Source organism: Megalops cyprinoides, chromosome 22, assembly GCF_013368585.1.
Source record: "Megalops cyprinoides isolate fMegCyp1 chromosome 22, fMegCyp1.pri, whole genome shotgun sequence".
NCBI lineage: Eukaryota > Metazoa > Chordata > Actinopteri > Elopiformes > Megalopidae > Megalops > Megalops cyprinoides.
In genome coordinates this window covers 6700906-6715212 of record NC_050604.1, presented here as the reverse complement: position 1 = coordinate 6715212, position 14307 = coordinate 6700906, and the positions used below count along the sequence as shown (strand labels likewise).

Genomic DNA, 14307 nt, shown 5'->3' with positions numbered 1-14307 from the left:
GATTGGCAATGGTTGACTGCTCTGAGATGAGCTGATTGTTAATGTATAGTTTTCTGCTCTGAGATGAGCTGATTGTGAGTGTGTAGTTTTCTGCTCTGAGATGAGTTGATTATGAATGTCATGCATGCTGTAATCAGGCAATGACGTTAAAAGAAAGATAGATAAAACTGCATATATGTTTATGCAGTCATGTGTTACCTACAAGAAGGCTGATTCAATCATAAAAACTTCTTGAGCAAATAATCCCTGTATCAATGCTCTGTATATTAATAAATCAGAAATCACAATATGCATCATATACTACAATTTAAACATTTAAATTAAATCCCGATTTCATTTGGCCGTGTAATTATTATAATACAATTTGAAATTAATGAAGAATATTAGAGTATACAGGGGTTAGAATACATGCATATGAAATATTACATTATAGCCACCTGAAGGCAGTCCAGATCCTATTGCGTAATTAATGACTGAGAAAGTGTCACCATAATGGGCTTAGGTAATGCAACCATAAGTGATATTCTTTCCATTTTTAATGAGTGATCATATTAAAGGGCATGTGGGGCTGTAGGATTTTCATTGTTGCTGAATAAAGGCTGGAAAATGAGGGCTTATCTAAAGGGGTTGATAAGGAAAAACGGTGGAAGTGGATTACTGGGAGCCATTACTTGAATAAATCCTCAGTTGTAATTTTCCATCTTTTTTCTTCCTCTGATTTTATTTATTATATACAATGGCATGGCTGTGATAACTACTCTGCCGAGGACAGGGTGTAGCTGGCATAATGTACTGCCAGACACAATCAGTACAAAAACAAAAACTCTAGTTTACCAATATAGCAAGTGTTATCATCACAGTAAGGTGCCAAGAACAGTTAAAGGTCATATCACTGGACAGTATCGTAACTGAACAAAATACCAAAAGAGAGATGCATTTAAAGGTTCTGGGAAAAATCACAGCTTGGGGTTCCCAAGCAAAGTCTTAAATGGTGTGTCTCCACCAGGTGCTGGGTGGTGTTGGGTGACCTGAGTGGAGTGGATTGTCCTCTTGGTTATTGATGGATGAGAGAAGAGAGTGAGAATGCTTTAGCTGTGGGATCACAGAATTGGGGGTGGTGGTTGCTTATGTGAAGATCAGCTGGGGAACAGGTCAGAGCCAGTGCAAGGGTGTGTCTCTGCAAGCGTGAGGCAGTTTGATCTGAATGTTGCCAGTGTCAAAGTGGTAAGAGGAGCCAAAGAAGGCTGTCAAGTGGACTAAGTTATGCAGTGTACATGAAGAATGTCTTAGGACCTGGAACTGAACCTTGAGGCACCCCTATTGACAGAGCTTAAGAAGCTGGTAAAATACCTGAAAAGGTAACCTGATAGGTAGGAGAAACACCTCAAAAACAACACTAGCCACCATTAGTTCACCTAGCACTGCTAAAAAGCCATGCTGGTATACTGTATGCAAAGCTACAGAGGGGAAGAAGATTGACATTACTAACGGGAGTGCAGACTGTCTTTGTATAGCAGCCATCACATGATCCAGACTGGTTAGACTCCACCAGAATATTCTGTTAATGAAAAGAAGGAAGACTTGTTTCAGGTAAAGGCATGTACAACTGTTGTTGAAAAGAAGGGTTCGGTAGCATCTGAGGTTCTTTGAAGGAGGAGAACTACACAGTCCTGTTTATGGGAGATGACTCAGACCTGAGGGAGGACTTTACAATGGATGAAATGAAGGAAAGGAAATGGAATGTAGGAAGGGAGGTCAGAGGTCGCTGACTGTAAATGTGCAGATGGAATAGAGTTATACAGGGATGCGTTTGGTTTCTGTGACAGAATGGGGGGCACACCTGTTCATCAGAGATTGTGGAGAAGGTGGTCAGTCAGAATCAGGTGTCTCCGTTTCTTTCCACATCTGACACAAGCACTGAGCCACCTGAGATGGGGAGGGGGGCACGAGAGAGGATTTTAACAGCTCATGAATATCAGCAATTTAGCAGCTCAGTGTACTCTCACGTTATCTCATTTCTATTATCTACCAAAATAGATTAAATAGATTTGCTCTCCAAGTATAACTTTGGTTGTCACAAGGGGGCCTGAGGGTACATCTTCTACCATTTTTTTTCCTTGATGACATTTGAGTTTTTGTTTGTGTTTTTTGTCCTCTCAAGAGCAAATCATTCATACGCTGTATTACCATATGCAACCATACATTGTTTGTTCCATTAGGGCATCCCTCTGTCGCAGATCAAGCACAGATTAATCTTGTTTCATTGATGATTGATTCTATTTCTGTCACCCTGCTGCTAGCTCATCATTGCTCTTCCTTTAAATTATATCCGCCGTGACTTGGAACTGCCAGTACGAAACTAATGCCCTCTATGAAGTGATTTGTGACCGTCCCTTTTTTAAGAGCGGCACATCAAATACAGTGTTATTGATTGATGGATTGATCATTCTAATTAGATTTTAGATGAGGAATATTTGGCAAAAATACGGTGTCACGGGTGGTTGAGGAGGACATCGAGGAAGGTGGAGAGTAAGGGGAGCTCCAGGTTGTCTATTGTCCACCTGCAGTAACGTAAACTGAAAGTCTTAGACTTTTTGGGGGGGTCCGAGGTCAGTCTGAAGGAAGATGGAGAGGAGACAGGCGTGATACCACTTAAGACCTACAGAATTCAGCCCTCCTGCACACCTCTGTGGTGTCAGCCTGGATGATCACTCCAACAATACCCTGTGACCAGCCACGCAAACCATTGAAATGAAACATTTTTACAATGTTACAATGTAAGGGTGAATGCAACGCTGTGTGCACGTTTCTCATTTGCATGAATGGCTGTCATTCAGCTGCTCGGCTACAAGACAGAGTGACCTTGAAACTTGTGGGTTATGAATGTGTCGTTTCTTTTGGTTTCATTAAAAATACTGCTTTAGTCTGCAGGAGATGTCAGGCCCAGCAGCATGGCCTTTCAATCACTCTGCGGTCCCCTTGCTTCCTGTTGCAAGGCCAAAGGATTCATTATTATTACCGGAAAAGCAGTCTCTTTCTGGAAACACTATCTTTGCCAGTCTCTACCCCGTTTATGGTGTGCAGTAAGACCCTGACACTGAGGTTGAAATAGTGGCTTGTGTACAGCTAATGCCTTGCAGTGGGGTTGGCGCCCCCCAGCCCCTGCAGTGACTTCAGCTGGAAGTTCTAATTTGTGATTTATGCTGACACAGTTCTTGCCCCCCCCGCTCAGGACCAGTGTGGAGACCCCGGTGCACTGGCGCCACGCCGTGGCGAGGGAGAAGGGCCGGCGGCAGGCGGTGCGGGGCCCGGCGTTCATGTTCAACAACCGCGGCACCAGCCTGACGCCGGAGGAGGAGCGCTTCCTGGACGCGGCCGAGTACGGCAACATCCCCGTGGTGCGCAAGATGCTGGACGAGTCGCCCACGCTCAACGTCAACTGCGTGGACTACATGGGCCAGAACGCGCTGCAGCTGGCGGTGGGCAACGAGCACCTGGAGGTGACGGAGCTGCTGCTGAAGAGGGACAACCTGGCGCGCGTGGGCGACGCCCTGCTGCTGGCCATAAGCAAGGGCTACGTGCGCATCGTTGAGGCCATCCTGGCACACCCGTCCTTCGCCACCGGCGAGAGGCTGACGCGGAGCCCCTGCGAGCTGCAGGACGACGACTTCTACTCCTACGACGAGGACGGCACCCGCTTCTCGCCCGACATCACGCCCGTCATCCTGGCCGCCCACTGCCAGAAGTACGAGGTGGTGCACATGCTGCTGGTGAAGGGCGCCCGCATCGAGCGGCCGCACGACTACTTCTGCAAGTGCGCCGAGTGCACCGAGAAGCAGCGCAAGGACTCCTTCAGCCACTCGCGCTCGCGCATCAACGCCTACCGGGGCCTGGCCAGCCCCGCCTACCTGTCCCTCTCCAGCGAGGACCCCGTCCTCACCGCCCTCGAGCTCAGCAACGAGCTCGCCAAGCTTGCCAACATTGAGAAGGAGTTCAAGGTAGGACGTCAATTTGCTTTTTTTTTTTCCTTTTTTAGGGGTGGAAGGTTAACAATTGCTGACTCGTTCTGAATTGGTCGTCACGTGTTTCATTTGTGAGCGTGCTTCAGTTTATTTCTCTAATACACCTCAGCACGCCACTGATTGCCTTTTTCATTTAATGGATGACTAACGAATGATTAACAAGATTAAGTGCTTTTGAAATGGTTAGTTTCAGATTGGATCTCTGTTCTGCTTTGTGGTTTCTGTTTATTTGCTGCACTTGTTTTTGATTAACTGTTATGTTGTATCATCTACACATTGTGTATGCATGTCTTTGTGTATGTGCTGCTGTCTCCACCAGGATAAAAAGAGCCAAAATAAAGAGATGGTGCAGTTCAATTGCTTCTCTTCGGTAAATATTACCAAACTTTAACTACATAATTTTATTAGCATTGATTAAAAATGTTTAGCGTCACACTTGCTAATGACTGTTTAGCCACAAGGGAAAATCAGCTTTCAGAGTCTCTGGCTTTGACTTACAGTCAAAGTTGTGAGTTACAGTTGTGAGGCCAGATTGTATGAAGGGGATGTGTCACTTACTTTATTTTTTATCGCTTGGCCTTGGATCATTGGTTTTTGCCAGTGCCCTTTTCAACATTCTGACTTACAGATGGAATCTCTAACTTAATTTCATTTCCAACCACCACATGCTCAATTTGTCTGGTACTATTAACTTGATGGTGCTTGTATCTGTGCATTTGATTACATCTTGATTACCTTTTGGAAGTTAATTAATTTAGAGGCCAGTGCCATGCAAATATATTTGTCCTCATTATCCAGTTTTTTTCCCTTCATACATCTGTTTGCCTGGGGTCACACTGTGAGGAAAATTACGAAGTGTATTTTAAGATGATGGTGCCTATTTCAGTGGCTGTCACTGGCATTCAATATGGAGATATCCTAGAGGGGGTGTTGAGGGCATCTGTTTAACACTGTGTATAAGTTTGGGCGACATTCTGACCGTTGGCCTGGCAAAACGGTGCCCCTCTGGTTCCAAAATCCAAAAATATAGGCTATTTACAAGGGCGAGAGGGGTCATGAGAAGAAAACCATCCACCCACTCCCATAAGCTATTCAGCAGTCAGTAATGGAAGGCGCTTGAGGTGGAATGGTGCGGTTCCCAGAATATGGAGCTCTGTCATGGCCGAGCGTCATCTGTTCTTCAAAATTACGGTGATTATTTTTCCGCCTGGGTCAGCGGTGAGTGCTGGCAGGGACCTGCACGGGTATATCTTGATACCGCCTGTCATGCTACGGTGAATCAGCCCTCCGGTAAATTGCTCTCCGTGTTCTGACGGTTCCGCAACGCCGCAGACCCTCGCTGACAGATGGGGTGGGGAGAGAGGGAACGAGCCGAGGAACCGGAACGGGAGCGAGCCGTCGTTTCCCTCCACGGATATCTGAGAGACATAACGCACAGTAACTCATATCATATCACAACTCATATCAGATCAGCACAGCTCACCAGTAGGCCTGCTGGTTTGATTAACCTTCGATTGTCTTATCCTTCATGGAATACAAGTCACTGGTTGCTGGGAGATGTGTGTCATTTGCGTGTTTGGTCTGTAGCACTATAGAGAAAGCACTTTACATAATAAGGCATAGAAGTGATTAGTAACACTACATTAAGGTCCCATTAATTACCATTAATAAAATGTTAACTTTGTATTATTGTTTTGCAGGGACTGTTACTAACTGTAATTGTTTGACTTTATATGTTTTGTTCCAAGGCAGATACTGCTAACTTCCTTGTGAATGGCTTTTGAATGTCTGTTTTACATCAGTTGTATTTTATATATCATTACACTATAAAGCACAGCTGAGCAATTTTACAGGAGTCATTTGTAAGGGGTGAGTGATCAGTGATCAGCGCAAAGAGAGACACTGCAATAAATGTCAATTATGTTTTAATAATATGATAATTAATGGTTAATTAATGGGACCATGTTATGAAAGGCTTAGTGAGTGGTCTGTCAATCATCCACAATTAAAAACATCACATGTAAAATATCATATATCCTTTTGGCTAACGGCGGTCGTTACACTGAGTGCCAGCTTATTGCCTCCTCTGCCATCGTGGTACATTCATTATCAAAGATGATCATACTTACTACGTAATATAATACTCTAAACCTCCTCTCCATCTGATTTTTAATGATTTTGAAAAATGATTTTAATGACCAGTGACAAAAGAGTAGACCATCATCAGATCGGGGAATTGTCATGGTATTGCTGTTGTTCCTGGGCACAAACACGAACAAACAAAAGCATATGAGAAAAGAGGATTCATCTGCGTGCTGTTTGAGCTACAGGGTAATAAGAGAAAAACACGAATGCCTACGAAATGCAAGGCATCCAATTTCAGTCAGCTGCAGCTGGAAGTGGAAGCAAACATAGAAAGAGATCATGATTTTTATTCACTGTCAGTAGAAAAGCATGAAGATAATTCTGTCTGTCAAAAATGAATTTCTTGTCTCTGCATCCAGCAAATATACAAATTTGAGGAGATTAGTTTCTGTGGATGTCCTCTCCCTATGGGTGGTTGGCATGTACTGCCAGGAAGTGTTGCATATTGTGCTTACTGATCCAGGCACACTACAAGAGAACAATAAACATCCCATTTAGCTATTGATTGTACTGTGCAATTAATCAACAATATGCGTGTATAATTTCTGTTAGCAAAATGACACCATGAGAGGGGGTTTCTTTTTAAAACAGAAAAACTGCGAGAACCACCAAAAAAATGTGTCATATGAAAAAATGAATTTCAAACATCTTAATCTGTAAGACATAGAATCATGAATTTGGAAAACTGGGGCATTATTTTTTGCAGTGTATGCTGTTATTTTATCTGTGAGATATGTGGGGGAGATTACATGTTATGCTGTTGCTATTGGGAATTCAGTTCTTCTCATGTAACCCTGGCCATATGCAGTCTGCTTATTCATAAGCGTTAGCATCTCTTTGATATGCAGTAACTAAATTACTACCAATAAAGTGAGACAAATGAAAGGAAGTTACTTAAATCAAAGTGACTGACTTCTTTATACTATGGAATGGTTATTCATCGTCTCACGGGAAAAAGATCTGATGGATACTGACAGAAGCCACTGATTGGTACCCCTGAACTATTGTAAACGAACGCTAGCTTGAGGCTATTGTCAGCAAAATCATGCCTCGTTTACCTAATGGGGATTACCATGTGATAGTTTATGGGCTTTTTGATTAATTAAACCAAACCCTGTCATGTATTGTAAATGACATCCTCTCTTGCTGGAATGTGTACAGATAGCTAAGACTCTGTCAGCATGCTTTGTGTCGTTCTCAAACTCGTGTTGGAGGGACATAGAGAGGGCGCGTGCGCACACACACACACACACACACACACACACACACACACACACACACACACACACACACACAAAGGGGATAGTGACTATCGCCTCACAGATGGGTGTGGTTAATTTCTGTACACATATGAATTAATCCCCTGAGGCCTACACATTTCCCATTTATTCCAACCTGAAAGTATTTGAAATGTTACTCTCCATCTGTTAAATACACACTATGATAAAAAACAATTACCCTATAAATAGACTGTAGCTATTTCTTTCTCTTCATTAATCATGTTCACGGCTCGTCATTTATGTGTATTTATTTAAGCAAATTGATCTATTCACCATGGTCATGGCTGCTTACCTGACCCGTTTCCCCCTCGTCTCTCTCTCTCTCTCTCTCTCTTTCTGTCTCTGTCCAGAATGACTACCGCAAGCTGTCTATGCAGTGCAAGGATTTTGTGGTGGGGGTGCTGGACCTGTGTCGCGACACAGAGGAGGTGGAGGCCATCCTGAACGGGGATGTCAGCGCGGAGCTGGAGGAGGGGCAGACGCACCGGGCGCTCCTGAGCCGCGTCAAGCTGGCCATCAAGTACGAGGTCAAAAAGGTCAGCGGCCCTCAAAGCCATCTATGCTAACCAGCCCTGCGCTAAGATAACCACCTTTACTAACCAGCTCTGTGTTAAGATAACCTCCCTGTACTAACCAGCCCCGCGCTAAGATACCTATCCTATACTAACCATCTCCGTGCTAACCTCCCCCGTTAATCTCATGGCCGTCTATCTGAAGTGTCACACTCTCTTAGCATTAGCGTAATGTTGCAGCACCGTTGCAGTAACGTTATGGCTCAGCTTGCTCAATGCTTGCACAGGGCCAATCTTTAATTTTAGCCTGCGGTGGAGGGACATCACCTCCTGCACCATCACTCAAAAGTCTGAGAGACAACACTCACTGAATTTTGTTACACAGGCCTTTCACGGTAAGGTACCCCTTCATATGCAGCCAGCCATATGTGACATGGGGTTGTGTGTCAGTGTGAACTGGGGCCAATATCCCATTGGTTCCTTGAACACAGCCCTCTGTGTACAGTAATGGGAGTGGGGTTTACTGAGCCTCCTTTCTTTAAAGTGTACTTTAAATGCCACTTTTAAAAGTCTGCTTTTTGGATGTCCCCTCAATGACATTGTCCCATTAGCACAGCCTCCCAGCGTGTAGTGTGATTGTAATCAGGCTAATTGCGGGAAGCCAAGATTAAATCCCTGTGCTGTAAGAGAGAGGGTGAGTGGGTGGCCGGGGTGGGGGGTATCCCATTGTTGACTGTAGTTCAGCATAGAACTGACTACCCCTTATTTACATATTTGATGCGTTTTGTTCTTCGCCAAAAAAAGGCTGTGTTTGGATCGGGAGTTTGAACTTTTCTCTCTCTCTGTGGTTCCCCAGTCATGTGACCCACAGGCAGGAGTGTAATGAATAAGTTGATAATTTTACAGAAAAAAAAGTTTTGCTTTCCAAGGAGAATTTAGCATATTTATAATCCCCTGTAAACCCCTGAGGCAGATTCACTCAGTTAGCAGTGTGACAGCAACCCCTAGTGTTTGGAGTGTGAACATGTCACATGGAACTTCTGCTGCTCCAAAGAGCCTCCCATTGGTTGTAAGTCATGCAGTCAATACAGTGAAATCAACTTCTGGTATGGAGAGGAGACTGCTGTCCTTGGCCTCAGGAAGGAAAAAGCCACGTCCCCTCACCATCCCTCCTCTCGTTTGCTAAACTGCTTAGCTGTTGCATTTGTGGGAGGACATAGATGACAAAGTTAGGCACGGGTCTCATTTGTGCTTCTGGGTTTAAGCTGGGGCCAGCGTTTGCTCCACCCGTCGGCTGTTGGAGACCTACAGCCCCACACCTGCCAAATTGGCAACAGCATGTCACCTGAGCCGCCTTTTCCGCCCTGTGTTTGGTTGCGATTCTTGGAGCGCCAATTTTTAGAGACACCTGAGTGCTGTCATCTATCTCTATTTGTGAGGATCGTATGAGGCTGTTGAGTGTCCACGTGAACGATGTAGCGGTGAACAATAGCGCCGTGCTCGCTTCAGTGTATAGCATCACGGGTGCCACCTCTTCAGGTGCCTTCATCACAAGAGAGCCAGCTCAAGAGTACTTCCAGTACCATCCGACATGGGGTCACCTGGTGTGACAGACCCCTTAGTTAGGAAGAGAGATTTTGTGAGTCAGATCATGGCAGGGTCCAAACTTGTCTTCCTAATTACTTCTTAAAATCTTTTAGTAACTTTTTGAACTGTGCCTGATGAAGCCTAATATGTTTTGGCAAGTAGTTACGCTCATTACGTAATACACAGTGTTTTACATTGTTGCGTTATTAATCACTTTCACACCTGCTGGCTCTAAATATCACCACTTTCAATCATTTTAGGACTCTCTGTCTCCCCTGTTTGTGGCTCCCTGGCTGCCGTCGGTGCCCATCTTCTAAATGAGATGTCTCGTTCCCCTAGAGGAACCGGGTAGAGGTGAGAATAACTAGCCAAATTAAGCCGCCATTAGTGAGATAACACGGAGTTAGGGAGCCACTTTTGGTTATGTCTCCGTGGCTGACGTCACACTTCCATTTGCTTTGCGGGGATTTTAGTCCCTGCTCCCAATAGGGGTGGTCATAAATTACGGGCATGAACAATTTGAGAAGCAAGGCCAGAACGCCCCGCACCTGTGCTCAGCTGAAACGGGCTGCACCACTGATGATATCCCCAACAAAGGCAGCGGTCGTAGCGGCTCCCTCCACACCCTGCATGCCAATGCCATGCACGTAGATCTCATTAGCTGGTTGTGTTTTCAATTTCAGCTGCTGCTCGTCTCGATATGGAATGAGAGTGATTATGTAGGACAGCCATGAAAGTAACACCACAGAGGCACCCAGGGGATTTGATTAATTAACCTACTGGTGCAATCCAGATTGCTGTGTACGCTCGAGGATGTGGTGTAGTGCCCTTCTCTGTAGGTATTCTTCAACGGGAGCCAGAAATCACATTTGTTTCAGCACAAAGGTATGGTTCTACGCTCTGTGCCAAGGCAGCTCAAGGCTTTGATGGGTCTTGTTCCACCATTACACCAGATTTGTCTGTGTGGGCCTGAGTGTTTAAACAAAGTCATTATTGGAATGGGACCTCCAGTATCCCGCCATGCCCGGTGGCAGACAGCTCCCCTGGAAAATACAGGTTTCAGAGCTGTGGACATGGACCAGCTACCCTTGCACAGAGCCATACCTGGGTCTCTCTCTATTTCTCTCTATTTCTCTTTCTCCCTCTCCATTTCTCTCTGGTGTCTGTCTGTGTATCTGTCTGTTTGTTGATCTATCTGTCTGCATTTCCATAGCTCTCCCTATTTCTCTCTCCCTGTCTGTTAAAGCTCTTTTTTGGGTTTGATTGCATGATTCCATTACTCAGAGGCATTTAGAGACGCAGAGATACAGCCAGTGGGTGGACCATTGCTCTGATGCATTCAACAGTTAATAATCTGTTAACGCATGATGTGACTGTGTTCCTCCTCCTTCACAGCAGCCTCTACAGGTTCAAATGCACGCAGTGCAGCCCCAACACAGGACACAACCAGCCCTCCAGGCATAAAGAGCTGTGCCCCTTAAGGCTGAGGCGGTCATCTTTCCTCCAGGGGCCGATGTCTCCGACTGCAGAAGACTTTCTCGCTCCTCCGAGCTCCCCCACGCTCCCCCACGCTTACGGCGTTTAACACGCCCCCTCCGTTTCCTCCCTGCAGTTTGTCGCCCACCCCAACTGCCAGCAGCAGCTGCTGACGATCTGGTACGAGAACCTCTCCGGGCTCCGGGAGCAGACCATTGCAGTGAAGTGCCTGGTGGTGCTGGTGGTTGCCCTGGGGCTTCCCCTGCTGGCCGTTGGATATTGGTTCGCCCCGTGCAGCAAGGTACAGCCCACTCCCTGCCACCCCGAGCCTCTCACTTAGAGAAAATGGGAAACCACTTCATACACTCGGTAATTACGTAGGGCTTGCTAAAAATGGGAAACTTCAATGGCTCATGAAAAGAAATTGCACACTTTTGCTCAAAACGAGCTGGACTGCACACAGATTAAATTCAGTCCATTAAAAAAGATGCCTACGGCTGTTTTCTGAAGGTTTATCAATATTTTACATTACACACACCCTTCAATAAGTGTATTTAATTGAAACAAGAAATTTCATATTGTGAATGTTTTCTGGAAAAAGAAAGATACCTGAGAATATGCCCTAGGGAAAAGTGTTAGGAGTGATTCTACCCAAGACAGTAAAGTAAGGGTATCACATTCATAAACATTTGAGTCAGAGGTGGGTGGCAATAACAGTAGCTTTGAGGGCTCATAGGCCAGTGCTCATAACAAGGAAAAAACACTGAAGGTTATGTGGTCATAATGAGAATATATTTGCAGATGTTTTTAGGTTTCTGAAGGCCACAAACAGGAAGAAGTCACATGACTCTTAAGCTCTAAACATTTTGCACATAGAAGGTATGCTTATGTGGACTCCCCCAGCTAGTAATGGGTTTAAAGATGCCATACAGCTTTAGGACCGAGGAGACCCATGGATTGGGCTCCCCAGCAACAGATGGAGAGCCAGGTACAAAATGTCCCCCCCCCCCCCACCCCTCCTCTGCCCCCTCCCAGCTGGGGAAGGTCCTGCGCAGCCCCTTCATGAAGTTTGTGGCGCACGCTGCCTCCTTCATCATCTTCCTCTGCCTGCTGGTGTTCAACGCCTCCGACCGCTTCGAGGGCATCAGCACACTGCCCAACGTCACTGTCACCGACTACCCCACGCAGATCTTCCGGGTGAAGACCACGCGCTTCAGCTGGACCGAGATGCTCATCATGGTGTGGGTTGCAGGTACCACATTGCTGTGGGAGTGCTGGATAGATCGTATTACAGAGAGACTGTGCCAGAGTGGCGGTATTACAGGGAGAGTGTGGATCTGCTGTATTACAGAGTGTGGATCTGCTGTATTACAGAGAGAGTGTGGTGTATTGTCTGTATTACAGAGAGTGTGGTGTATTGTCTGTATTACAGAGAGAGTGTGGTGTATTGTCTGTATTACAGAGAGAGTGTTGTGTATTGTCTGTGTTACAGAGAGAGTGTTGTGTATTGTCTGTGTTACAAGGACAGTGTACATTTACATTTATTCATTTGGCAGACGCTTTTATCCAAAGCGACTTACATAGGCTACAGTTCTTTACAATGTTATCCATTTATATATATATTTACTGAGGCAACTGTGGGTTAAGTACCTTGCCCGGGGATTGAACCGGCAACCTTTCGGTTACAAGTCCTGCTCCTTAACCACTATGCTACACTGCCGCCCATAGAGCTGCTGTATTACAAAGATCTGCTGTATTACAAAGAGAGTGTGGTGTATTGTCTGTATTACAGAGAGTGTGGTGTATTGTCTGTATTACAGAGAGAGTGTTGTGTATTGTCTGTATTACAGAGAAAGTGTGGTGTATTGTCTGTATTACAGAGAGAGTGTTGCGGATCGCCTGTATTATAGAGACAGTCAGACAGTTGCCCACTGAGCATTTGATGACTCAGGGTAGTAGGTGGCTGCCTATGCAGTAGATTTGCAGTCAAGGGTGTAGGTAAAATGTAATTTGGGAAATCTGGAGTGTAGATTAGGGCCAGGGCCAGAAGTCTGGCTTAAGGTCAATGTGTAGCATATGCGGTCTTAGGGTTTGGTTAGGATGAGATGCCGTGCTGTAGACACTGAGACTCACCGAGGTGCTGAGATGTAGGTCTGACTTGCTTTGGAAGCCTGAGGAGTCGTCCTTGCCACAACGCCCTGGGGGTTCTGCCTCAGTCTTAGATACTGTAGTCTCATGGGACCAAGAGCAAGAGAACAGAGAGGCTCCCACCAGGTTATGATGGCCCCAGAGGATTGTGGGGCATGTTTTCTGTTCAGTGGGCTCATGGGAGTCCAGATCCCAGCAGTGTTGGGTTGTGGAGCTTTGCTTCAGTGTCATCTGAGGAAGAGAGAGAAAGGGAGAGAGGGAAAAACAGAGAGAGAGGGAGAAAGAGCTCAGCAAAGGCCAAAACAGAGTTGTGCTGAAATGGAGCACAGCAGGTAACTCCATCAGCAGAGTAAGAGCTTCCCACTACCATTGTCACTCTCTCAGCTGATGAAAGGCAAAAAAAAAAAAATACCACGGTGTATAAATCAGACGAAAATACCTTCAGTAATGGTCGCACTTTAGACTCCATTCTGTTTGTGGGAAAAAAAGAACTCTCCATTAAGACGCCATTGCCGGTAATAGCTTTGTTGCAGTCCTAATGCCTCCCTATTATCAATGAGCAGAATACAGAATAATTTTCCCCTGGTATGCCTATTGAAGCTGTCGCTCCAAAATTCTGACAATGATATATGTTCGCAGCGACCCGATAGGGGACCGATGAACAGCAGTCATTTCATCAGCCATGTCCTTGGACTCAAAAAAGAAAGAAACATACACAGAAAATAGATAATTTCCATCAAATTCCAACACTTCCAAACAAAGCCTTTCTCCCCTCTCAAAGCTCAGTCAGGAAGCATGACAACAGGGATTCATCCAGCAGACATGCAAGATCCTTGCCAGCAGCAAGTAACTAAAGACACGGGCACGTCAGAGGATCAGAAGGGAGAATGAAAAATGACACTGCACTTCATAGAAATCTGGCCTTGTTCTACAACACAGGGAAGCCATTAGGTTCTGAAACATATGGCTCTAGAAGCATTAGTTTCTAGAAAATATGGAAAGCACTAGGATCTAGAATGTAAGGAAGGCATAAGATTCTAAAACTTAGGGAAGGCATTAGGTTCTAAAAAGAAGGGAAGGTATTAGGGTCTAGAACACAGGGAAGGCAGTAGGCTCTAGAATGCGGGGAAGGCATTA

The 14307-nt window shown here is 45.4% G+C and overlaps 1 protein-coding gene across 1 annotated transcript in view; it reads left to right on the top strand.

Annotated features, from left to right (window-relative positions):
* LOC118769440 (short transient receptor potential channel 3-like) overlaps positions 1 to 14307 on the top strand; it is a 28175-nt gene that overhangs the window by 5012 nt on the left and 8856 nt on the right. The window contains exons 2-5 of the mRNA XM_036516536.1: positions 3233 to 3998; positions 7798 to 7983; positions 11159 to 11323; positions 12058 to 12274. Of these exons, the coding sequence (XP_036372429.1) occupies positions 3233 to 3998; positions 7798 to 7983; positions 11159 to 11323; positions 12058 to 12274 (1334 nt within the window). The remainder of the gene's footprint in view (positions 1 to 3232; positions 3999 to 7797; positions 7984 to 11158; positions 11324 to 12057; positions 12275 to 14307) is intronic.